The 25,849-nt window shown below is 43.9% G+C and overlaps 1 protein-coding gene across 4 annotated transcripts; it reads left to right on the top strand.

Annotated features, from left to right (window-relative positions):
- Nucleotides 1–144: 144 nt before the first annotated feature.
- On the top strand, nucleotides 145–25,609 carry ANXA4 (annexin A4). 4 transcript variants are annotated; one of them, XM_083454254.1, is made up of 13 exons: nucleotides 145–238; nucleotides 11,538–11,580; nucleotides 12,630–12,717; nucleotides 15,093–15,187; nucleotides 16,633–16,746; nucleotides 17,702–17,792; nucleotides 18,377–18,456; nucleotides 19,019–19,075; nucleotides 19,404–19,497; nucleotides 21,946–22,041; nucleotides 24,308–24,366; nucleotides 24,483–24,605; nucleotides 25,303–25,609. In XM_083454254.1, exons 2-13 carry the CDS (start codon nucleotides 11,578–11,580, stop codon nucleotides 25,360–25,362), a joined length of 960 nt encoding a protein of 319 aa, XP_083310380.1. In that variant the 5' UTR covers nucleotides 145–238; nucleotides 11,538–11,577; the 3' UTR covers nucleotides 25,363–25,609. The 4 variants fall into 4 exon arrangements, with proteins under 4 accessions (XP_083310380.1, XP_083310377.1, XP_083310379.1 ...); XM_083454251.1 differs by having other exon boundaries at nucleotides 153–246; XM_083454253.1 differs by lacking the exon at nucleotides 145–238 and adding an exon at nucleotides 576–599.
- The last annotated feature ends 240 nt before the right edge of the window (nucleotides 25,610–25,849 follow it).

Genomic DNA, 25,849 nt, shown 5'->3' with positions numbered 1-25,849 from the left:
GGCGTCGGGGAAGAGGCTCGGTGCCGTCTCGGGAGGGCGGAAAGAGGCTTCCCTGAGGAGAACTCGCTCGCTCGCTCGCTCGCCTCACGGAGGACGCCGGCTTCCCCGCCGAGCTGAAACCCGAGCCGCTCGCCTCAGACGCCTCCCGGGCGGCGTCCGCCCCTTTCAAGGGCGGGTTTTCCGCGCCTATGAAAAGGCGAGGCGGCGCTCGGCTTCGGCAGCGGCGCGGACTCGGCAGGCGGGCAGGTGAGGCGAGGCGGGCGGGTCTGTGCCACTTCTGGGGCTGCGGAGGCCTCGAGGGCGCGGCGTGTTCCGTAGAGAGCGGGCCTGGCGGTGCCTGGGCGCCGGCCTCCTTCCCCTCGCCAGCGGAGAGCGGGAGCTGCCACCCTGGGGACCCGAGCGAGGGCGCTCGCCTCAGTTTCCCCCGCCTGGCGCGGGCAGAGTGCCTCTGAGCGCGGGCAGAGTGCCGCTCGCCTTCCGCTTGGGGCGCGGCGGACGGGGAGAGGCCCAAAGTCCGGGCACAGTCTTCGGGCGGGGGTGGGCGCCTCAACTTTTCCGCTGCGATGCAGAAATGGGCTGCTGCCTGCTAGGCCTCGCAAGTTAGTTAGTTAATAATAATAATAAATAAATAATATAGTGAAATCTCCCTATCGCCCTTCACCCATAGATCTCAGGGCGGTTCACAGAATAAAAATACAGGATAAAAACCAAGAAACTAATATTAAGGACAAGAGAAAAGCATACCAATACTATGGGCATAGCTAGGGGGGCAGGGGGGGCAGTTGCCACCCCAATCAATGAAATTTAATAAAAATACATAGCAAACTGAGGTTCTGCCCCAACAAAAGGCCTTCCGCTGGTAACAAAAATCCTGGCTGCCCCCATGCTCCTCTCCTCCCCACCACAGCTCATTTTGAAAACTTGAAAAAATAACTTATCTTTCCCATGCTGCTATATGATCTGGGGTTTTGAAACAGGGCTTCCCAATCATGCGTCTCCAGCTGTTGTTGGACTAAAATTTGCATCGTCCGAGACCACTGGTCCTGCTAGATAGGGATGAGGGGACTTGCAGTCCAAAAACACATGGAGAACCGGGTTTGGGAAACCCTGCTCTGAAACGTACTGTGGGGTGCAAGACTGCCCCCCATAGCCTTATTTGCAGTTGTCAAATTGTATTTCCATGACCATGACAGTTTTGATGGAAGAAAAATATTGTAGGTCTTGAAGGTGATAATATTTGGGGGTCTTGAAGTTCACGGAGATAGGATGTGGCGTGGAACAAAACTTCTTTGGGAGTTCAGGGATGTTTTGTTTTCTGACTGAACTGCAGTTTGACATTTTGTGCAGGTAAGTGACATGCCGTTGTTATGAAATAAGCAAACAGAGTAACTTGTGGAAAGCTGAAATATAAATCAACCTGTAATAATAATAATAGAGTGAGGAGGTAGTTTGCCCCCACACCCTGATCCAATATCATTACCAGAGGGGGGGAAGCAGTTGTTGGATAATAGAAAGATATAGAAGCCCCATTTACCCAAGTCTAGACAGTCTACATGTGCTGGTATCCACTCTGTTTTGCCTTTAAGGGGAATTTAAGGGATTTCTTTTTCTAAAAGCGGTTAGCTCTCAGCCTCCTCCCCCAGTCTCGTGAAACAAAACCTGACTAGGAAGCAGATATGTTTTTACTCTGGTGCATGTGGACATATGATGCCAGTGTGCTGTGCCTCACCTCAGGATCTGCTGACCAGCATCCCTCACCTAAGAGTGGGTGGAGGGCAGTCCTACTCCAAAGGAAAAGCAGCCTCAGGGCCAAGATCCAGCACCACTCTCCTGACATTTGCTCCTGATCATAATTGTAATTCAAAACATCTGTAGGGCAGCAGGTTTGGGAAAGCTGGCTTGGACTGGGAATTGCTTCAAACAGTGGTGTGCAGGAAGGAGAGAGGTTTTTATATCTGGGTTGGGGGTGAGTGCCTGCATGATGGGGAGGTGAGTTTCACTCATAACTTCCTGCTCCGTTCAGTTTAAAAAATCGCAGGCACACATGTCTCTGTTTGGTTACCATGACACACACTGGTTTGGTCCTGAGAACAGAGGTCCCCCTCCAGCCACAGGTTGTTTGTGCGTCTTTTTGTTCATTGTGTGAACAGGCCACACCTGGGTTCTTAAAGCTTGATTCAGTGTTCTTGTTTGAAGGGTAAAGGTGTCTCATTTAACATGCTAGTTTGATAATTGCAGGATAATAAAGCCGAATAATGATATTCTAATTGGTGCTGCAACAAGAACCAGTTAAACAAGTCCATTTCTGTATTAAGAGTCAGGAGTGTATTAAGCTGTTCTAGCTTGTACTTTGGGAATTGCTTGGGCTAAAGTAGCATTTTCGACCTGCTTCTTATCACCTGTGCGGATTCCATGCTAAAAACTCTGCCACAAGAGAAGCTGATTTCTCTCATTTGAGTGGACTATGAAAATTAAGCAGATGTGCACAATTCCCTATGCTGCGACTTTTCTTTTTTGCATAATTTATTCTGCTTCTGGGAGTTGTAGAAAGGAGCCATAATGAGTAGCCTGCCCCAGCCTGAACTACAACTCCCATCAGCTCCTACTAGTGCGGCTGTTGAGAGCTGTAGAAGTTTTAGTCCAAAGCAGCTGGTGGATACCAGGTTGAGGAAGGTTGATATTAGGCATTGAAACCTCCCTTCTCCCTCCTTACTAATGAAAACCATATTCCATAGTTTCTTTGACTTCTGAGATTTCACCAGGTATGGTGGATAGACACCTCACAACCATAAACAGCCCTTTGAAAAGGAGGGGCAGATTTAGTCATTTTGGCAGATTTGCAGCATGCATTGCTGCTGTGGCTTCTAAAAGCCTTTCCAGAGGATTGTTTTACTGTACATTCAATAGCGTGGGTGCTTATCTGATGGATTCCAAAGGACTTTGCTCCAGCTAGTGCTGTTTTGGTCTGGCCGGTACATTTGAGTACGTATGGGATGACTTCCGTCAAGCAGTGTCCTACTGGGACAGGAGTTGGGAAAACTTTTAAGTTCCTAGTCTTTAGAAGGTGATGCTTGCTCTTAGGATTTGGAAACTTTTTTCCACCCCTACGCCAGAATTGGTAGCCGGTTTTCTTTGCGTGGAGCTAAATAGATGAAAGAGTCACAATACAAATCAGGTTTTGTTCCACTCTAAGATTTTGTTATAGTTAGTTTTCCATGGTTGGGTAGATTAGGAAGCATGTCCAGAGCTTGTAGGGAGGCCTTTGCCAAGGGGAGTCTGTTTGAGAAGACTTAAAGAAAGGAATTGAGAACAAAGCTCTGATTAACTTGGGATTGTTCTGCTTGAATTTTGAGCGTCTTGTCTTATTACTTATTCATTTATTGTGCTTTTCTCCTGCCTTACAACCTGCACCTGCCCAGGGCAGAAATGCAGGCAGTGACAATCAAATAAAACAGCCATAAAAAAATAATACCCTCTAAAAGCACATTACTTGGTAAAGCAGATGAAGAATGTGAAAACATTGTATTTATTTCATAAAATTTGTACTATGCTTGATTGTAAACAGAACTACTCTCAAAGTGGTTTGCAAAAAAATCAATAAGATTTAACTGATGTAAGACCTTCAAAAAGCCAAAATAACAATAGACTAAAAAAAGATTAAAACTCACATCAGCTTTCTTAGCATCTGTCTAAACAAAAATGTTTTTAGCAGGCACCCATAATAATACAATGAAGGTGCCTGCCTGATGTAAATAGGTGCTACCACAGTATAAAATCGAGATCTTGCAAATGTGTATTATGTGGCACCTGTAACAATGCCAGTTCTGCAGATAGAAGCCATCAACTTTCTGCAGCAGATTTGTTGTTTTTTTATAAAATATTTATTAAAATTTTCAAAACATTACAAAAAGAAAAAAGAAAAAGAAGAAAGATAAACAAACAATTAAAAACAATTCAATCTTTCATAACTTATCTTGCATTTGCTTGTATCCCGGACCTCCTCTCACCTCCCTTTTTTGTATTCCAGTTCAAATTGTTTATTCAGCAAATCCTTTCCCTCTTTACTTTTATCCTTATCTTTGATCTTAATATATTGTAACTTTGAATTTTCACCTGTTAACGATCCGTTTTTACATATTCCTTCATAACATTATTACTAAAAACCACTTAACCTCAATCCAACATCATTCTAACATTCATTAATTTTGCAATATTTCTGTAAGTAGTCTTTACATTTCTTCCAATCTTCTTCCACCAACTCTTCTCCCCGGTCTCGGATTCTGCCGGTCATTTCCGCCAATTCCATATAGTCCATCACCTTCATCTGCCAAACTTTCTGCAGCAGATTTGACACAGGGATTCAACCCATAATTTTTATTATTTTACTTTCTTTTACTAAATCCCCATCCTTTCTGCCCAAAATGTATTTCAGAGGTAGATGTTCTCATTGGGGTAACCCAGTGAAGTTGACCCACCCAGTCCAGCATCCTGTTCTCACAATAGCCAATGAGATGCCCCAATGGGAAACCCGAAAGCAGAACCAGAGCTCAAGAACTCTCTCCCCTCCTGTGGTTTCCAACAACTGGTGTTCAGAAGCATCGTTGCCTCCAACTGTGGAGGGGAGAGCATAGCCATCATGGCTAGTAGCCGTTGATAGCCCTCTCCTCCATGAACTTGTTAATCCTCTTTTAAAGCCACGCAGGTTTGTGGCCATCACTGCTTCTTGTGGGAACGAGTTCCATCAATTCTACCCTGCATGAATAAGGACTTTCTTTTGTCGGTCCTGAACCTTCCATCATTCAGCTTGTGGATGTCCACAAGTTCAGGATTCAGAACCATTGGCAAAGACAGCAAGTTCTTCACTCAACATATAATAGATTTATGGAAATCAGTGCCACGTAGGAGTGCCAGCTTCTAAGCCAGCCTCTGTATCTGTGCCTTTTAACTGCAATTTGATGTGGACTGACATTTGCAGGGAATGATCTCATTTCCATGGTGTGAAATGGCTTCTTCTGCAGGTCCAGCCGATGTTGAAGGCACTGCTAGGGTGTGAAATGGTACTAGGAAACCAGGGTGGGCCTTTTCTGCTCAGTTGGTAACCTTTGTCGTTATTTGATGTTGTGACGCCACTGGCTTAGATTTAAAAAATGAAAATTAGGCAACCCTAGATCTGGAGTGCCGACTAGATTTGCAAAGCGAATCTCAACGTCAGTGTCTCCTACAGAACTAAAAGCAGGAAGTAGAGATTTGAATGAATAAACCTTGTTATGCTTGTAGCTGGCAAATGAAAACCATCCGCTTAAGGAAAGTTGCTGACCTTGTTTTTCCTAATGAAATGTAGCAGAGGGGCAGAGCAGTCAACGTGGCTTTGATGTTGTGTTTTCCACTGCTGCGCATGGGGGGCATGCAAAACGGATGGAAATGATTCTAAATGATTATGATATCCCATGCTGCTTATTTGACTATGCCTCATGGCAAATAAAGCAAGAGTAAATCATTACATTTACACATCTGTAGAGCTCTTTGGGATACTTTGTTTTCTAGCTTTTTTATTTCCTTGAGGGATAAGCTGGGGGGTGGGTGCAACTAATTATTAAGACTACTAAGAGAAATTAAAAGGGGGAAATCCTGTACTTGACTTCTGCCAGCAATGATACAGCATCATAGAACTATAGAGTTGGAAGGGACCCAGGGGTCATCTAGTCCAACCTCTTGCAATCACAGCTGAAAAATCCCTGACAGATGGCAATCCAAGCTCAGTTTAAAATCCTCAAATGAAGAAGAGTCCATCACCTTCCATCGGAGTCCGTTGCACTATCGAGCATCTCTTGCTGTCAGACAGTTCTTCCTAATTTTTAGTTGGAATCTCCTTCGTTGTCATTTAAATCCATTGGTTTGGGTCCTCCCCACTGGAGAAGCAGAAAACTAGCTTGTTCCATCTTCTATGATTCCATGAGGTCAAATTAAAGGTAAAGGTAAAGGTACCCCTGCCCGTACGGGCCAGTCTTGACAGACTCTAGGGTTGTGCGCCCATCTCACTCAAAGAGGCAAAGGGCCAGCGCTGTCCGAAGACACTTCCGGGTCACGTGGCCAGCGTGACATCGCTGCTCTGGCGAGCCAGAGCCGCACACGGAAACGCCGTTTACCTTCCCGCTAGTAAGCGGTCCCTATTTATCTACTTGCACCCAGGGGTGCTTTCGAACTGCTAGGTTGGCAGGCGCTGGGACCGAACAGCGGGAGCGCACCCCGCCGCAGGGATTCGAACCGCCGACCTTTCGATCGGCAAGCCCTAGGCACTGAGGCTTTTACCCACAGCGCCACCCGCGTCCCGAGGTCAAATTACCTCTCCTACAATCCATTGCAGTTAATGTTAGCAGGAGGTGGGTGGGTGGAAGCTCCAGCTGAAGCCCATGAGAGCTTTTTTCCGCCAATGCTATTTGCAGCTTTGGAAGAGGAGAGTTTTTCATAAGGATCATAGCTGGAGAATGGAGGGAATAAGGTTCCTCTCCTAATTTCTACCTCTTCTGTCTAGTATTACCTAGTAATTTCTAACTACACCATAAAAGTGGTAGATAGTTTGGGCCCCAGCTACTAATTTATTACCACACCCTTTTCTTTAAGAACTCTTGAGGAGAGCTGGGTTCTGAAGTAGTCTGAAAACCAAAACCAGGCAGTTTACAAGGCCTGTGGTTTGTCTCTGGAACTTTTTTATTTTTTAAGCTGTGGGTTTGGGTACAGAAACTAGAATCTGAACATTATGTTGCAAGATGTACAGCGCAATCCAACCCATGTCTACTCAGAAACAAGCCCTTAGAATTGTGGCTTTGCCACAGTTGCAAAATGTGTCATCTGGTTAGTTTCCTCTTAGAATCCACCAGATCTTTACTTTAAAAAAAATATCCACGTATTGTTTTGTGAAAGAGAGTTTGGTTTCCCAGGAAGCTCTTTCTCTGATGTGAGTCCTTATTTACATCAGGAGATGTGCCTGGCAGTTCAGTGAAACATGTCTTGCATGTTCATAAGACGAGCTCTGCTGTTGGTTAGTCATAGTAGTCAACTTATTTGTATACAGCATCACACCCAAATACATCTGTGCAAGTAAAGTTGCATAATAACTACACTTAATTAAATAATAATAATCTCACTTTAACATAACACTTAAGAGAAGCAACAAGTGACAACTCATTTTACGTACATCAAAATTTAAGTGAGCTTGAAGTTTGGCAATAGGCCAGTTGACAGTGCCCAAGAACTTTATGCCTCAACCCCAAAAGTCATAAATTCTGCTCATGGTTCCACTGGGAGCAGCTATATTAAGAAAGAGTTGTTTGACAGTGGAACGAACTGCCTCAGAAGTGGCTGGAGCCTTTTTAAACACTAGAACTCATGGACATCCAAATAAAGCTGCATGTTGGAAGTTTCAGGACAGATAGAAGAAAGGACTTCTTCATGTAGCACAGTTACTCCCACAGGAGGCAGTGACGGCCACCAACTTGAGTGGCTCTAGAAGAGGATTAGACTAATTCTTGGAGGAGAGGACTGTTGATGGTTCTTAGCCATCCCAGTACGTTTCTGAGCACAATTCAAAGTTTTGGTGCTGACCTTTAAAGCCCTAAACGGCCTCGGTCCTATATACCTGAAGGAGCGTCTCCACCTCCATCGTTCTGCCCAGACACTGAGGTCCAGCACCGAGGGCCTTCTGGCAGTTCCCTCGCTGTGAGAAGCCAAGTTACAGGGAACCAGGCAGAGGGCCTTCTCGGTAGTGGCACCTGCCCTGTGGAACGCCCTCCCAACAGATGTCAAAGAAATAAACAACTACCTGACATTTAGAAGACATTCCCTGTTCAGGGAAGCTTTTAATGTTTGATGGACTACTGAATTTAAATATTTTGTTGGAAGCTGCCCAGAGTGGCTGGGGAAACCCAGCCAGATGGACGGGGTATAAATAAATTATTATTATTATTATTGCCATGATGGCTATGCTCCGCCTCCACATTTGGAGGCAGCAATGCTCCTAAATACCAGGTCCTGGAAACCACAAGAGCGACGAGTGCTCTTATGCTTGGATCCTGTTTGCAGGTTTCCCAAAAGAGGTGTCTGGTTGGCCCCTGTGCGAAGAGGATGCTGGACTAGCTGGGCCATTGGCCTGATCCAGAGTCTGTTCTTATGTCTGTGTTACTGGAACCTGGGCTTGGGGTTAAGCTCTCTCCTTAAACATGAGCTGTAACCAAAAAAACCCACACAGCCTGGGTTTGGAGCAGAGAGACTGGAAAACCATGTGCTTGGAAACCATTTCAGTTCCACATTACTCTGGTTTTGCTTTTACTGGGGGGGAGGAAGACTTAAAACAGTCTGATTCAAAGCTTTGTTTGAAGAGCTGAGTTTTGAATCAGGCTTTTCCTGGTTCTTCCAGACTAAAAAACCATGTTCCTTGTTTCCTTGGCAGCTTGACATGACTGAAGCACAAACCTGGGAATGAGGCTAAAAAGTGCCCGCTTAAAAACTTCATCTTTTGCGTATGACAAATTTAAATATTAGATTTGCCTCGTGTTTGTAGATGGTGCAATACCACACATGTGTATATTTGCATTTTGTATTTTCCTAGATTTGTGAAGCCTGCTCAGACTATGCCTCTTCAGGCAGCATGAGTGGTGCTGTTGCTGTGGATTCTGGGTGGGTGGGGCTGTCTCTTCTGGGGAACTCTTGAATCAGTAGAATCCCCGCAGTCAGTTTGGTGCTCCACCAGAAATTTACACCTATTATCCACAATTTGGCTTCTTCCCACTCCCTCAGTCATTAGAGTGGCCCTATATCTGACATCGCACATGGCTGGTCACCACTGGAGTGATGTGTTCATTCATCTGATCTGGCACAAGCCACTTGTTTCTGGAACACAGTTTCCTGCTTACGGGTTTCTCACAGGAATCTTGGTGGCCACTGTGAGAACAAGATGCTAGCTAGACTAGATGGGCCCCCAGTAGCCAGACTATTCTTAAGTTAATTTGTTCTTTCTTCTGTCATGTGTCCTGTTCTGGGACAGGCAAGGCTGGTAGAAAAATCCATCAAAGCACTTCAAGTCTAGAGGTTGCTCTGTGGTGCCAGATCTCTGCTTCACATCAAGATGAGTTTTGTCATTGTTTGCTTCTTCAACCAAGTTTGTCTCCCAACACAGCTTACAATTAAAATGCCCACAAACTTTCAATTATAATAGGGGCTGTGTGGGTCCACCTCTTCGGACACAGCCCAGGTTCATTTTTTTTAAAATAATATTTATTAGATGTTTTATAGTTATAAAAAGAAGAAAAGTAAAGAAAAACAATACATAAATTCAACAGACAATACATCAACAATAAAAAAATACAATACAACAATACAACAGGAAAACAAAAACATTCAAATACACATCCAAGTTTCATATCTATATCTTTCATTTACTTATTTCCTCGACTTCCTCACACCTCCCTTTTTGTATTCTAGTTCAAATTAGCTGGTTCAGCAAATCCTTTCCCTCTTCTTCAGTTTTTATTCTCTGATTTATCTTAACACAATTTAACCTTAAATTTTCCACCTTAACACATTGAGAATTAATTTTCATATAATTCTTAATAACACTTCTGCGAAAACCATGTAACTTCATTCCAATATTCTTCTAACATTCATTAATTTTGCAATATTTCTGTAAATATACTTTAATTATTTTCCAATCTTCCTCCATCGACTCTTCTCCCTGGTCTCGGATTCTGCCAGTCATTTCCACCATTTCCATATAGTCCATCAGCTTCATCTGCCATTCTTCCCGGGTGGGTAGCTCTTGTGTCTTCCAATACTTTGCAATGAGTATTCTTGCTGCTGTTGTGGCGTACATGAAAAAAGTTCTATCTTTCTTTAACACCAATTGGCCAACCATGCCCAGGAGAAAGGCCTCTGGTTTCTTCAGGAAGGTATATTTAAATACCGTATTTTTCGCCCTATAGGACGCACTTTTTCCCCTCCAAAAATGAAGGGGAAATGTGTGTGCGTCCTATGGGGCGAATGCAGGCTTTCGCTGAAGCCTGGAGAGCGAGAGGAGTCGGTGCGCACCAACCCCTCTCGCTCTCCAGGCTTCAGGAGAGCCCCCCCCCCCGCCAGCCCCACAAACTGGGGGGGGGAGAAGCCTGACTTGGTTAGAAGGCTGGCGGGGGGAGAAGCCTGCTCCTCCCCATCGCCAGCCCCGCAAACTCGGGGGAGAGCGGGAGAGACGCAGCGCGCCTTTCCCGCTGTCCCCCGACTTGGTTAGAAGGCTGACGGGGGGAGAAGCTTGCTCCTCCCCGTCGCCAGCCCCGCAAACTCGGGGGACAGCAGGAGAGGTGCAGCGCGCCTTTCCCACTGTCCTCCGAATTGGTTAGAAGGCTGGCGGAGGGCTTCCCCCTCCTCCAGCCCCGCAAGCTCCCAGAGTGAGGCCTCGCTCTGGGTCCCGTTCTGGGAGCTGGGGGAGGGGGAAGCTCGGGCTTCCCCCGCCCCAGCCCCGCGCCTGGGGGGGGGATTTTTTCCCCTTTATTTCCCCCCCCCCCCCAAATCTAGGTGCGTCCTATGGGCCGGTGCGTCCTATAGGGCGAAAAATACGGTACCTTTTTCATTTCATTATATATCATTTCCCAGAAGGTCTTAATCCTTGCGGACACAGCCCAGGTTCAAGTCCATTCCGGGGTTTGTGCTGATGCTAAAGATGCCAGCACAGTAAAAGATGATTCCACTGATTGCAGAATCTCTGGTTCATAGCAGTTAAGAACATGAGAAGATCCTGCTGGATCTAGTCCAGCATCCTGTTGTCACAGTGGCCAACCAGATGCCTCAGTGGGAAGCCCACAAGCAAGATCCAAGCACAAGAGCAACTCTGCCCTCCTGTCTTTTTCAGCAACTGTTACTCAGAAGCAGTGTTGCCTCTGACTATGGAGGCAGAGCATAGCCATTGTGGCTAGTAGCCTTCAATAGCCCTCTCCTTCATGAACTTGTCCTTTAAAACCATCCAGATTGGTGACCATCACTGCCTCCTGTGGGAGTGAGTTCCATAGAATAACCATACGTTGCATGGAGAAGTACTTACTTTTATTTGACCTGAACCTTCCAACATTTAGCTTCATTGGTCATCCATGAGTTCTAGTGTTATGAAAAAGGGGGGGGGACGGACATGTCTCTATCTTCTTTCTGCATGCCATGCATCATTTTATAAATTTCTATCATGTCACCTCTCTTGCCTTTTCTCTAAACTAGATGGCATTTGAGGAGTTTTAACTGAGAACAGGCTGTGCAGAACTGCCCCATGCACTCTTGAAAATCTTAGGATTTTGTTGTAGTTTAGTTTTGAGACATATGTGGTGGGGGTGTTGCAACTCCTTGGGGAAAGGATGTGTCTAGATGTTTGCCCCCAAAGTAGGCAGGGCTGTTCCTCTCCAGTACTGGGTGGTACCAGGTGGCATAGCAGCCCCTCTCTCCCATGCCAGGAGAGCACTGCTTTTGAAGTCAAATATTATCTAAATCACCTCTTTGTTTTATTGCAGATAATCATTGGCTTGGGAAATTCCAGACCAGGAGGCTGTCATGGTGAGTGATTCCTGTTTCCACAGCATGTACCAAGCTGTGCCCGGTACGCTCTGAGCCCAATAAACAGGGCCATTGTTCTGTGACATTGAGTTGGGGAAATAAAACAGACGGAAGACTCACTCTTATCAGAGCAAGAATTATATGATAGTGCCATGGGAAGGTTCCAACAGAGCTGACAGTTGGCAGCAGAAAGGTCAGGGCTGCTGGGTCCTCATAAATCCTCTTCTGCAGCCTTCGCCAACCTCCCAGTGTTGTTGGACTACAACTCCCATCAACCCCAGCCAGTGTGCTGGGAGGGCACCAGGTTGGCAAAGGCTGTTCTTCTACATATCATAATTCCCCACTTCTGTCCTGTGGGAACTTAACCTATATATGCTTTTGTAGGGGGAGGAGTCAGACCCCACACTCTTTTGGTTAGGTAAACAAGACAAGGGAATATTTATTGCATTTTCATCCCACCTATCCTCCAAGGAGCTCAAGGTGGTATACATAGAGTGGTTCTCTTCTTCCTCATTTTATCCTACCCTGTGAGGTAGGATAGCTGAGAGATTGTGAATGGCTCAGAATCACCCATAGAGCTTCATGGCTGAGGAGGTCCTGACTAGGTCCTTAGCCAACACTCTAACCACTTCACCACACTGGCTCTCTTATACCAAGTGAAGATTATTGGTTCATAAAGTCCAGCATGCCTTACCTTGAGTGGTGGTGGTTTCCTTAAGCTTTCAGGCAGGGATCTTTCCCACCCCCTGAGATCCTCCTTTAACTGGAGATTGAATTTAGGATCTTCCACCTACCGCATGTGTGCTCTAGCATTGAGCTGCAGCTTTCCTAATCTCTACTGGAATTTGGTGTTTCCCACTGGCAACAGGTAAGCAACAGACATAATAGCCACCATTCTGAAGAAATATAGCACACCTCACAATCTCTGTGCTTTTGCTACTATGGCTTTCAATGAGCTATTTGGAGCCCAGTTGAGTTATTTGGAGCCACAACCACTGGTTTATCCCTTTTTGTGATGGCATTTAACAGCTGATATTCTTTGGCTTTAGGCAGGAAACCGGGGAACTATCAAAGGAGCTTCCAACTTCAGGGCAGACGAGGATGCCCAGAAACTTCGTAAGGCCATGAAGGGACTAGGTGAGTCTCTGGCCCCCCCTCTCTCTGATGGGGTGGGGAACTTCAAGACCAGGCATTAGAAACCAGTGGCCCTCCAGACCTCTCTGTCTGGCCCTTGGGGCTCTCCACAGACCACAACTCTCGCCAGCCTTGCTCTGTACCCTTCCTGATGCTTTTGCCTGCCTGGAGTGTGTCATTGGCTTGTGACAATTACCCCTTGCTTGTGTGGATGGAGGTAGGCATATATTTATATAAGTCTCTCACTTTTACATTGTGGCTGGAATGCTTTTGCCTCCACAAGGGAATGCAGCCCTTGAGCTGGAAAGTGTTCTGTGTCTCTCGTGAAACACTCATTATTTTTCTTCTGTCTCAGGTCAGTGGTTCTGCAGGCTTTGGGCTAATAGCCATGGGATTTAAACAGTTTTAACAGAGCAAGCCATTAGTTCTGTATCAAGGGCTGTCAAAATGGCCTTGGTTATCTTGCATCTATGTACTGTATACATAAAAAGAAATTATCCATAGGGAATGGTCCGTCTAGCATGTTCACTGTCTACTCTGATTGCCATTGGCTCTCCAGGGTATTGTGCAGAGGTCTTCCTTTCTTTGATGCTCAGTCCTTTTAACAAGAGGCGTGATAGATTAGACCTGGATCCTTCTGAATGCAAAGCAGGCACTCTAGCACAGAGCATTCACATCTGCCACTCAGTTCTACAGATTAGAGTTGCGGTGGAAAGGCAGGAATTGCCTGCCAAGCTGTGTCCCCTCCACCAATCTGCTCAGCAGAACTTTGAACCCCATTGTGCCGTAAGGAGAGTCTAGAAACAGTCAAGGTGCATCACACCAAAGACATAGGTGGACTTGCAGGTGACTTCCAGGAAGGTGGCCAAGCCACACCCTTAAAGAAGAGTCTTATTTATCATTGAGGCTCTCAAAACTGAAAGTGTCCTTTTTTAAAAAAATAAACTGAACCAGTTCAAGGAGGACTAGAGAATAGCTTATTCATAGCTCCACAGAAGATAAGTGTGATTTCATAGAAATCTGTATCCTAATGGATCTAGGACATGACAGCTGCGACTTGGTATAGAAAAAAAAGAAGAGAGGAAATTTAATTGCCAAATGCCCTAATAACCTGGCAACAATGTATCTTCCCCATTTAATGACTAGTGTTTTCCCATTGGAAGAGAGCAGAGCTGGGGTTCCCAATAGCTCCCTTGGTGGTCTTGCACAACCTCACCCCACTAGTCTCTATATTGACCCATGCTCAGTCCCCTTCATTCACATCCACCTTCTTAGGCTGCATGTGCATCAATGTGTAAACTAGTGGATGTGAGGCACTGCGGGAAAGCTTGGAAAAATGGAACTCCGTAACCTCAAAGAGACTGGGGAGTATGCTTTGGAATACCTCCCGAATTACAATTTTGAATATGGAGTATGGGCAATCATGTTGAAATTGAATAAAGGAGCTGCCGAGAAAAAAGCCCTTGGGATTTGATTTTAAGTACTGGAAAAAACCTGCGGACAGATCAGGGAGAAGAGTTAAGAGCCTCGGACATAAGAGCACCGGGTTGATGGAACTAATGGAACTGACAGAAAAGACTGATAATTAGCAGAAAGGACTGATAAAATCCGAAACCAGGGGGAAGAGATGGTGGGGGAAAATTGGGAACTTTTTAAAACAGCATTTAGTATAATATAGCATAATTAAGGAATGTTGGGAGATGGTGGAATGAATTTACTTGACTTTAATGGAAATACGATAAGGATTTGAGACATTAGGATTTAAGGGTATAAGATTTATGGGTTTTCTCTTTTCTTTTCCTATTAGACTGGAGTAAAGATAATTTGCTAGATGTTGATGGGAGGATAAGGTTTAATTGGATTAAGATAAATAAGTGAGTAAGCACTGAAAGATGGAAAGAATTTGCTGACTTAATTAATAATTGGAATACAAAAAGGGAGGTGGGAGGAGGTCGAGGAAATAAGTTATTGAAGGATGGAATTCTGAAAAATGGAAGTGTTTTCTCTTTCTTTTTTTAAATGTCTTCGTTTTTTGCTTTTTTCTTGATGGTGGGGTGGGGGGAGGTTTTTTATGTATTTTTAACTTTTTATTTTTGGTTTCTTTTTTCCTTTTATTTTATTGTATTTTGCCTTTTTCAATTTTTTTGTATTTGTAAAAATTGAAATAAATATCATTAAAAAAAAATAAAAGAAGGGGGGGGGGAAATAAACTAGTGGATGCGCATGTGTGTCTGTAAGCATATTTACACTTCTAGAGAGAGTTGCTGCTTCCCAGCTTGTCAGTAGTTACCATGGTAAATTGATGTCATTGTCTCTCCACCCCCACGTGGGTTTTCTTGCTTGAATTTCAAATAAGTTGGCTGCTTTTCTTGCCTCAGGTACAGATGAAGATGCCATTATTGACATTTTGGTTAACAGGAATTTGGCCCAACGGCAGGAGATTAAGATAGCCTACAAATCCACTATTGGGCGGGTAGGTACATTGAATAGGAACTATGTAGTTCCTTGGTTCTCTCTTCTCCCTGCTCCCCACCTCTAGTTTTTGAGATTTTAGAAGTTTTATAGTTTAAAATCTGTCATGGCAAGTATTTTTTTTTTTTTTTTACTGATCAGCCTATAATACTTCACCTGCCCAAATGACATATCTATGTCCTCCCTTGAGTCTGCTTCCCCCTCACCTGTGGTTTCCCCAACTTTTAAATAGCCACTCACTTAGTCACCTGTGATGAATAGGAATACTTTTCAAGCAACCAGAAAAAGCATGATTTCTTTCTCTTCCCCAGTCCTCTGCACGCTTATTTTATTTAAAATCATCTTAAATCCCAATATTACAAAAAAGTCATTAAAATCAAAGACACAATAAACTGCTCCAGTACTGAAGAAAAACAAGTTCTGCAGTTGAAAGCATATACAGAAGAGGAGCCTCCTAACGAGTCTTCAGGCTGGCAGTCCAAAAATGTGAAGGAGCGGAAAGGCCATTTTTGTTCTTTAGCTGACTACAGATCAAGCGAGGGGGTGGTCAAACAGACCTCATCCTGGCAGGGAGTTCCACAGTCTGAGCATGAACCCTTAAAAGACCTTCTCCTCTGCTTGGGGTGCAGGGAAAACGGCAGGCTCATACGGCCACATAGGCCTAGCGCAGTTGGAAGTCAGCAGGCGGGCTAGTTAAAAACGTATCTAATTTGGAGGAATTTATTTGCAAGGCTGGGCTGAATGTTGGACAGCAGAGCAGGGGTTAAGTGTCTCATCAGCCGTGCATGTGCTCTGGGGCCTTTGGCAAGTCGCACAAGTGCAGTTTCGTTTGCCCATTTGGAAAATGGGACTATTTAAAACCTCAAGGGCAGTTTAACCTCAGAGGCCTGTAAAGCACTTATCAGATTATAAGTATGGTGAACTATGTTTAATAAAAGTAAGTAGCAAAGGTAGCAGTGAGTGCTCATAGTTCTGATGGCTTTGGGAGGTAATAAAGGAATATTCCAGTGATGCATACAAATGATTAATATGCATACATCAGTCACCATTCATAAAAATGAATGTACAGGTCCCCTCCATTGGCAGTGATGTTAATAATTGGCAGACGTTCTCAGCCTGTAGTACAAATATTTGTCTTAAGTAAACCTCTGTGAATCCAGACTATAAAATTCTTTGGAGTAAAACCCATTTTTTTCTTGTTTGGCTAATGACCTCAAAGCAGTATGAAACAAGCTGTTCTTGTTTTTTTTGTTTAAAGAAAGAAAAGGTTGGGTTCTTCCTCCCCACTCCCGGGGGGGGGGGGGTGTCACCTTATTGCATTCCTGTTAAGCCAAGTGGAGGAGCTCCACTCTCACTAACTTTTATTACCTTTGATGTGCTTAAAAGCACATTTTCACAGTTGCTTCTCTGTGAGACATTCACCCAAACCATGTCTTTCCCCAACAGGATTTGATTGACGACTTGAAGTCTGAGTTGAGTGGGAATTTTGAAAGGGTTATCATTGGACTGATGACACCCATCACTCTGTATGACGTGCAGGAGCTGAAAAGAGCTGTCAAGGTTTGCAAAGGCTTGTAACAGAAGCCCAAGTATGAGTGGACTCTTGCCCAATAAGCATAATTCCTACAGTATTGTCATGTAAAATTGGATGGGACATAACTGGGGTCTGCACACAGATCATGTAACTGGAATCATGGAATCATATGCACATTTTGCTGGACAGAGCCTGGTTTCCATAGTATGTGGTACTAGGATCATGGAATCATAGAATGGTAGCCTTGGAAAAGAGACCCAACCAATCAGATAGTCCAATCCTGTGCAATGCAGGTATCATAGCCAGGAAGGAGAGATGGGAAGGGAAACAGAACTTCCAGTGGGTTCAGATAAAACCATGTTGCAGCCAAAGAAAAGTTGCCCTGGAGCAACCTGGATGGGTCTGCTTTGGGTGTGATGAATTCCGGCTACAGGGCCCCACCACACTGGTGTTTGAGAGCGGGCGCATTCTGCAACGTGCTCTTGACACAATAATAGTGCCCTAATGGTGGATCTATTCCTCTTTTGTCTATGCTGGGGTGCTTCCCTGTTCATCTGGACTATGGCACAACAGAAACAGGAGAAGAATAAACCAGAATGCTTTTGGTATAAAAAGTAATCTGATTTCAGCAGGTTGCTGCACTGTCTGGAAGTGAAGCGCAGTGACCACCGCAAAACATTTGCAGGCACACGCCATCATTAATGTGCAATAAAAAGGGCAGAACCCTCTGAGCAGAATGAAAACCACTGTAGAATGAGCACTGCTGCATTCTCATCTGTTTTGAGGCCAGTGGGTACTTTCCCACCCCCCATCTTGGTGTTTCTCTAAGTTGTTGGTTTTTTTCAAAGAAAGGACTCCTTGGGGAGGTTCAGCATTTAAATCCTGCCTGCATTGGGATGAGAACTCTCCCTTTCTCCCTAGTGGTCATTCTGTTCATTTTCTCTGTCTGTTAATCTCTCTCTCTCTCTCTCTCTCTCTCAGGGGGCTGGGACAGATGAGGGCTGCCTCATAGAAATATTAGCTTCTCGTACCAACCCGGAAATCAGACTGATTAATGAAACCTACAAACATCGTGAGTATAAAGAGATGTTTGTGAGTTTCTTCCTGTGGTGTTTGCTTGTGCGGGAGAACTTGGTGTTAGGTTGTGCCCAGATCTGTCTAATCTGTTGGGATACTGCCAGGGAGACAAAGTCCATCATGACTTCACATCGTCTCCGGACGTCCATCGATCTCCCGTAGACACGCAGTATCAGCAATTAGCGACACGAGCTCCAGAAATAGCTTGCCACATTCCAGAGCTGTGCACGCTCTATCAGCAGATAATGCACAGCGAAAGATGCACTCAGGAGAGCATTATTTACAAGTTTATTTCTGCGTTGATCAGAACAAAGAAAACATGACTGCCTGCTTCAGTGTTCCGGCATAGAGAGAGAGAAACAAAAACAAAGACACAACAGAAACATCCTGTGAAACAGGAAATACGCAGACTCTGTGACTCACAAAGCCTGCTCCCTTTTAAGGTGGAACGGAAATATCCTAACATAATCTTCCTCGGCACCACTACCTTGTCGTGTGGTGGGAATGAACGTGACTCTAATTTCTCAGTACTCTCTGGAGTACTTTCAGTAACCCATTGTGTCTTGGCTTTCTTGACAGAGTATGGGGTTAGCCTTGAGGACGACATCGTCTCGGACACCTCCTCCATGCTCCGGAGAGTGCTGGTGTCTCTTTCCACTGTAAGTAATCAGGTTGGCAAAGGCTGCCTTCTGGCAAGCTTTCACAACCACCTCTCTCTCATTTCTTTCTTTGTCAATATTTAAGGCAGACATGCTATGAACCACTTGCATGATGCTTGTCCATTGGTTCGGGACCCCTTGGTACAGACTGTTTACATCCAAGGGCATTTTTGCTGCCTTGGAATCTCCCCTCATTTAAGCTGGATACATTGGATCAGTGGTTCCCAAACTTTTTGGGACACACTTTTTTTGGGAATGAGTTCTATAAACTCATCTCCAGTTCCCCTTATCCTACCCTATAAAAAAGCATTATTCAGAATAGTGGTTTACATGACCAAAGGATGATAATAACAAAATGAAATTCAAAACAGTAACAATTAATTGCACACTTATTCAAAATCCAGTTAAAACTGTTAGTTTAATTAATTCAGCAAAATTGATGAACTAGATCCAGTGATACCAGTTTTTCAAAGTCTGATAGTCATTGACACCTACAGTTCCCCGCTAGGAAATTCCCACCCCCTGCATTAGACTGAATTTAACCTATGCCTCTTGTTTCCAGGGCAACAGAGATGAGAGCAGCTATGTTGATGAGGGCCTGGCCGTGCAAGATGCCCAGGTCTGTAGCTCTTTGCACTTGGGGAACAGATCTTACTGCAGAAAAATACCACACTGGGGCAGCAGCTTATATCACAGTTGCCTCCTTCAGGGGAGTGAGTTCTTCTAACCCAGGGCTATTTCTCTCTGCTGTGATTTTAAACAATGTGTGACATAAGCTCCACCTTTTTACCTACTTGGAACTTGTCTGGGCTATTGGATGCCGCAGCCAAGCTCTTGTTTAGACCTCCCTTCTCCCCTCACAGGCTCTGCTTCCCTCAGGTTTCCTTGTCCTTCTGCACTGACCTTTTAAAAATTGATGCCTTTTTATCTGCACTTCTCATTTTCAGTGTCTGTACGAAGCTGGGGAGAAAAGGTGGGGCACTAATGAGGCCCAGTTCATGAGTATCCTGTGCTCAAGAAGCAGAAACCACCTGTTGAGGGGTAAGAGGCTGAACATTTTGGATGGTTGTTGTACTCCCCTTGGGCATTGGGATGCTTTCAGAATATGTGCAAAGGGGAGGGAGCCCTTTCTCGTACATATGCCAAGAGGGTAGGAATTTAAAGTGTCTCTTTACCACACTTAAGTGTAGGAAATTTCACCATCGTCAACCTAAGTTTATTTGTATGCTGTTTTTCCATGGTAAAACCAAGCTCAAAGAGGTTCAGAACCACGCACAGACTAAAATATAACAGCATTTCAAGGTAATGCATCAACAATGACAAAACAACACAATTTTTTTTAAAAAAAATCACAATATCAATCAGGCAAACAAACATCTCATGTTAATAAACACCGAAACAATGTCTAACAATAAAATACAGAACATTCAGAGGCCATTTCTTAGCAATGGCAAAAGGGAAGCTAAAAAGCAAGCATGTGATTTGCCACCTGACAGTTGGAGGTTTGTAGTCTAAGCAAAGGCAGTAACATGACTCTTAAGGGTGGAGCCAGCCCTGGCGTGACTTCTAAGGATGTGTAACCAGCCCTGACAGATACTCTTACTACAGTTTCTTTTTGGGACTCTTTCCAGCTTAATTTCTTTCTCCTGTGGAGGAGCGTACATGAGATGCTCTTCTGGATTGCAGAATTCATACAGCATTTATATGCTGCCATAGTGTCTTTCTTTCATGCCCATGGAAACTTCCACGGATTTCCTGGGAAGGAGATCTGTATCTTCCTGTTTTTTGCTCCACCAGTTCTTACAGTAAGAGTTGGCTTCAAGACAAGGCTGTTGCATTTGCTTTGCTACCACCTGTTGGTGCTTGTCTTTCATTCACTCTGTGGGTTTTTAATCCTCCTCCTCCTTCTAGATAAATGAAAGTTTGTGAGCCAGTGAGCAGTATGCAGAGCACTGTAGCTCGGAAAATGTGCAAGCACAAGCAGCTTCCTGAACCTTTGAGGGCCTTTTGCATTTTTGCCTTTAAACTCAATCCAAAAATGGATTGCCTTGGCCAAACGTTAATGAATTGATGGAGCTGTAAAGTAAGGACACAGTTTAAGACCACACTAATGTAGACTGGAAAAAGACAAAATATGGAAGGTTGTCTTTCCTTTTAATACCTACAATATATAGAAACCTTTTTTTAAAAAACAAAAACTTAAGTCCTCACACACACACGGTTTTAGAAACCCCCGTGTCTGTTCAACCCAAGTTGCCAGTGCACAATATTTCTTTTTTCCTTTTTCTTTAATTCTTTCAACTTATACAACATCACAGAGATAAATTAAGTAATATATCACCAGAAACTGGTGTTTAGGCAGGTCGTGCAGAATACAAGTTCTTATCCCAGACTACTTTTTGTATAGAAGGGAATAAATAGTTTATTAAGCAAAAAGTTTTATAATGTGAGGGGAACCATCTGTTTTTGTTTTTAGCTATGTACATAATGAAACCGTGCTATTCATTTACAAAAGAGGCTTTATGTTTCAAGCTTTGTGCCAGTTTTATTATTTTTCTACAAGTGCTATTTGCCGCTTTGTTCTACCAATTTGTCAGAGAAACACCGTCTTAAGTTCCTCCAGAATCTTGTTGTTATACACCTGGGTGCTAGGAGAAGAGAATTTACTAAAAGTTAAAACTGTATAAGTTAATACTCTCCCATAAATGGATTGAGAAGAGCCAGAGACATTTTATCCAGTAAGTGGCTTTATTTGAACAAATACTTCATCCCAGAACTGAGCCACTGAGCGACATGCCATTTTTACACCTCTGTTATTGAGGCCAAGACCAATTTAAAAGGAAATTTTCTCCATATTGAAATCCACACCTCTTTACTGATGCTAATCTGCCAATCAGCTTCCCATGTCTCCTATAAACCACCTGTTGTGTCCATGTTTATTTGGATCAACAGTCTAGACAATAGAATCTGTTCTATCTCTTTAGCAGAGTTCAACTATAATCCAAAGGGGAAACTGAGGTGGTTTGGTATATCAAATTTTCACAGCAACCAAGGGATTCTTTATTCCTTGAATTGAAATTTCTACAAATCCCTTGGGAGTGGCTGAGGTTGTGTAAATAATGTCACAGAGTTTGTTTAAACCTGCACTGTGGAAGAGTAAAGGGAAAATATTTCTACTGAACTACCATTTTCTTATTTTAAAATAATCATAAGTCAAATATCAGAAACCTGGGAACTCCCCCAATGTTCTGTGTTCTAGCTCATCTAAGTAGCAAAACAGAGGGTAATTTTAAGTGTTGTAGCCATTGCTCGTCCTACTCAGAGTAAAGCCACTTTAAATTAATAGACATGGCTAACTTCTGTCAGTCAATTTCAGTGAGTCTACTCTTAGTAGAAATTAGTTGAATAAAATCCTAAATATGTGGACTTCTGGATTTGGCACCTTTTTTACTTTTAATTTGTTAGTAAAACCCTCCTTCTGCTTTCCAGTGTTTGATGACTACAGGAAGATTGCTAACAAAGACATTACGGAGAGCATTCAATCTGAAATGTCAGGAGATCTTGAGGATGCCTTGTTAGCGATAGGTGAGTCATCTACTGAGAGCTGCTGAAATGAAACGGGGGGGTGGGGGTGGGATGGTCTTGTGGCGGAACTTGAAAGAGCTATGGAGGTGCCTTGCAATGATGGTCTTGGTTTCCTCACCCTTCTCTCAAGAAGTCCAATAAACTCTACATGAAGATTGTCCAGCAGCCCTGTGAGATAGGCTTGACTGAGATAGTTTGGCTCAGGTCACCCGGTGAATTTCATGGTTTATGCCCAGGATAGCTAATGCAATGCCTCCTTCCATGTGAGCCTTCGAAGCTCCTTAATATCTGCAGGGGAGACTTCCCCCCGCATTCTGGTAACAGTTTGTTCAAACGTGAGAAATTGCTTCTTTGATCACATCCAGACTGGAACTCCCTGTTTTGGGAGGTTAATTTGCCCCCCACACCGACCTTCCATTGTCTGCTGAAGGTGTTTTTATTCTAAAGCCTTTTGGCCTGCTGGGCTGGGGTATATTAGTGTAAAGCTGTTTTTGTCTCCAAACCGATACTGTGGCATTTCTTTGTTCTACTGATTTCATCAATATCTGTTAGAATTTAGTACAGTGGTGCCTCGCAAGACGAAAAGAATCCGTTCTGCGAGTGTCTTCGTCTTGCGGTTTTTTTCATCTTGCGAAGCAAGCCCATTAGCGGATTAGCGCTATTAGCGGCTTAGCGGATCAGCTGATAAGCGGCCTAGCGGATCAGCTGATAAGCGGCTTAGCGGATCAGCTGTTAAACGGCTTAGCAGCTTGGGAAAAGGTGGGGGGGAGGAAAAAAACCCCACAGGAACTCGCAAGACATTTTCGTCTTGCGAAGCAAATTCGTTTTGCGAAGCACCTCCAAAATGGAAAACCCTTTCGTCTAGCGGGTTTTCCGTCTTGCAAGGCATTCGTCTTGCAGGGCACCACTGTATTTATAAAGGGTCTTTGCAATAGAATTATTTATAACTCACCCCCTTTAACAAACAATGATCTGACTTTCACGTAACCATAGCAAAAAAAACCAAACTGTGATTTAACGTGAACAAATTTAATGCTGAACGAGTTAGAACAAATCTGGGTTACAGCTCACGGTTTGTTTGGGGAGATCTAACACTTGAGGCAAAATGAGTTCGGACATTTTATAATATACCGTATGTATTTTAATGGATGTGTTTTCTGTGTTGTTTTAATTCTGTTATGAGTTTAATTACTTTTAAGCAATTATCTTTTATATGTTTTTAGCTTTTTGTATTTTATCTGCGTTGTTTTAATTTGTGTAAGCCGGCTTGAATCCTGGTCTGGGGAAAATGCAGGATATAAATAAATATAATATTAGTAAATAATAAATAATGGTGACAGCCCAGATTCCTCAGAACTCCTTGGACAAGACAAACTCCTGTTTCCTTGCAGCAAGGCAGCAGCAGAGCGAGGGGTTTAAATCAGTGCTTCTGTTTCAAAATAAAACCATAGTTTTTGTTTTAAACTATAGTTCAATGTGATGTTTGAACTTGGCCAATAATAATATCATGACTGATCAGGGATTTGAATCTATGACCTTCCAGACCAGGTCTGACCCTCCAGCTCGTAGAATTGGAAAGGACCCCAAGAGTCATCTAGTCCAGCCCCCTGCAATGCGGGATTCTCAACTAGATCATACATGACAGATGACCATCCAACCTCTGCTTAAAAAGTTGCTCCAACTCCAATCAGCCACAGCCAGCATATGCCTAGTTGGGGATGCTGGGAGTTGTAGTCCAGCAACCTCTGGAGGGCAACAGGTTTCCCCCACCCTTATTCTAGAGAGTCCTTCATGCTTTCTCACTGGATAATGGCTGCTGCTGAAGGGACTCCTATGTTGGGCAGTTTCCTCTTGGCCAAGTACAGTTGACACCACACTTTCTTTCTTAAAAAATGCAGGCCCTCTGTTTGCTTGAAAAACTACCGTATTTTTTGCTCTATAAGACTCACTTTTTCCCTCCTAAGAAGTAAGGGGAAATGTGTGTGCGTCTTATGGAGCGAATGCAGGCTGTGCAGCTATCCCAGAAGCCAGAACAGCAAGAGGGATCGCTGCTTTCACTGTGCAGCGATCCCTCTTGCTGTTCTGGCTTCTGGGATTCAGAATATTTTTTTTCTTGTATTCCTCCTCCAAAAACTAGGTGCGTCTTGTGGTCCGGTGCGTCTTATAGAGCGGAAAATACGGTATATTCCTTGATCATGAGCTTGTCTGGTTCCAGCTCTCTTTTCTAGCTTTGCTAACCTCGCTTCCTTTGTTTTTCTCCTTGCAGTCAACTGTATAAGAAATAGGCATGCCTACTTTGCTGAAAGGCTGTACAAATCCATGAAGGTAAATGGGGCAGGGGAGAGAGAAAGGTTTGAATGTACCTTGTCTGTTTGTTTATTTGTTTTAATGCAAAAACCGAGTGACCAGTTGCTTGTTTTCTCTCCTTCTCCCCAATCAAGGGTTTAGGGACAAATGACGACACCCTCATTCGAGTGATGGTCTCCCGCTGTGAGATAGACATGATAGATATCAAGGCAGAGTTCAAGCGGATGTATGGAAAATCCCTCTACTCCTTCATTAAGGTGAGCTTGCATTTTTTGTTCATTTGTTTCCCCATCCAATTCCAGCACCTTTAAATTCCCATGTAGGCCTCAAGCCTAATAAAGCTTTGAGCTGCTCTCTCTCATTGCTGTGAGGCTTGGGCAGGAGAATTCCCTGCAGGAACAATGTCCCCAAAGAGGCTGACACTCATGTGAGCAGCCTGGAGCAGCGTTTAATGGCCATAGCAAAGCCAGATACAAACCACCACCATCCACAATGTTGCTCTCCAGATATGTTAAACTACATCTAGCATGGCAGCGCCTGTAGTCTAGAACTCACATCCTCTTGAAATCAGGCGGGCACCCTGACTGCACTCTTTTCGGTGGCTGCTTAATGGTTTTTGTTTAGACAAGTAGAATGTGGGTGTATGTTTTAATCTCCTTTTAGTTTATTGTCGATTTTAAAACATTCAAAAGATAAAGTGTTGCTTTTACTGATAACTTTGTTTTCGTCTCCTTGTAAACTGCTTTGAGCTTTGCTTTTTTAGTCAAGTAGTGTATCAATTTTATGAAATAAATAAGGTAAATCTCCCATCAGTCTCTGTCAGCATGGCCTTATGGCGCTGGGGCTGATGAGAGCTGTCGTCCAAAACCTCTATTGAGCAACCGGTTGGGGGAGACTGCTTTAAACCATTAATCAAAAGCATGACTTGACAGTGGCTTCAAATTTCTCTTTCAGGGCGACACCTCAGGAGACTACAGGAAAGTCCTGCTCCTCCTTTGTGGTGGGGACGACTAACAGCACAAATGGCCTCTTGCCTTCTCCTGCACCCAGCTGCCTGCAGTCTCAATCTCTTGCAGTAATCCTTTTATGCCAGTTTTGCATCATGCTAACCTAGATTTTGTGTACTATAATAGGTTTGGAAATAATTTCTCCTTGGAATCATTGGCAGATAATATACGTGTGGGGAGCTCTGAATCTTTTTTGTGCCCTGGCTTCTAAAATTGGACCTGCAAACGTGTTTGTGATTTAAACAAAAAACCCCCCCACAAAACCTGGCAACTCTCAAATTTCCTGCAGGTCCTCTTGACTAAGTTTCATTTGTCTATACTCCTCATTCCTGAAGGGACTGCTGACCACCTAAGTCAGCCTTCCTCACCTGGTGACCTCCAGCTGTTGCCAAACCACAACCCCCTCCATCCTTGGACGTTGACTACAGACTGGTTGGAGTTGGTGGGTGTTACTCTCCAGAGGTTTTGGGCTGTATCAGGCTAGGGAATGCTAG

The sequence above is a fragment of the Podarcis tiliguerta genome (genome assembly GCF_965153285.1).
Source record: "Podarcis tiliguerta genome assembly, chromosome: 8".
NCBI classification, from domain to species: domain Eukaryota; kingdom Metazoa; phylum Chordata; class Lepidosauria; order Squamata; family Lacertidae; genus Podarcis; species Podarcis tiliguerta.
Note: the sequence above shows the minus strand (reverse complement) of the source record. Positions and strands in the feature narration are given on the sequence as shown.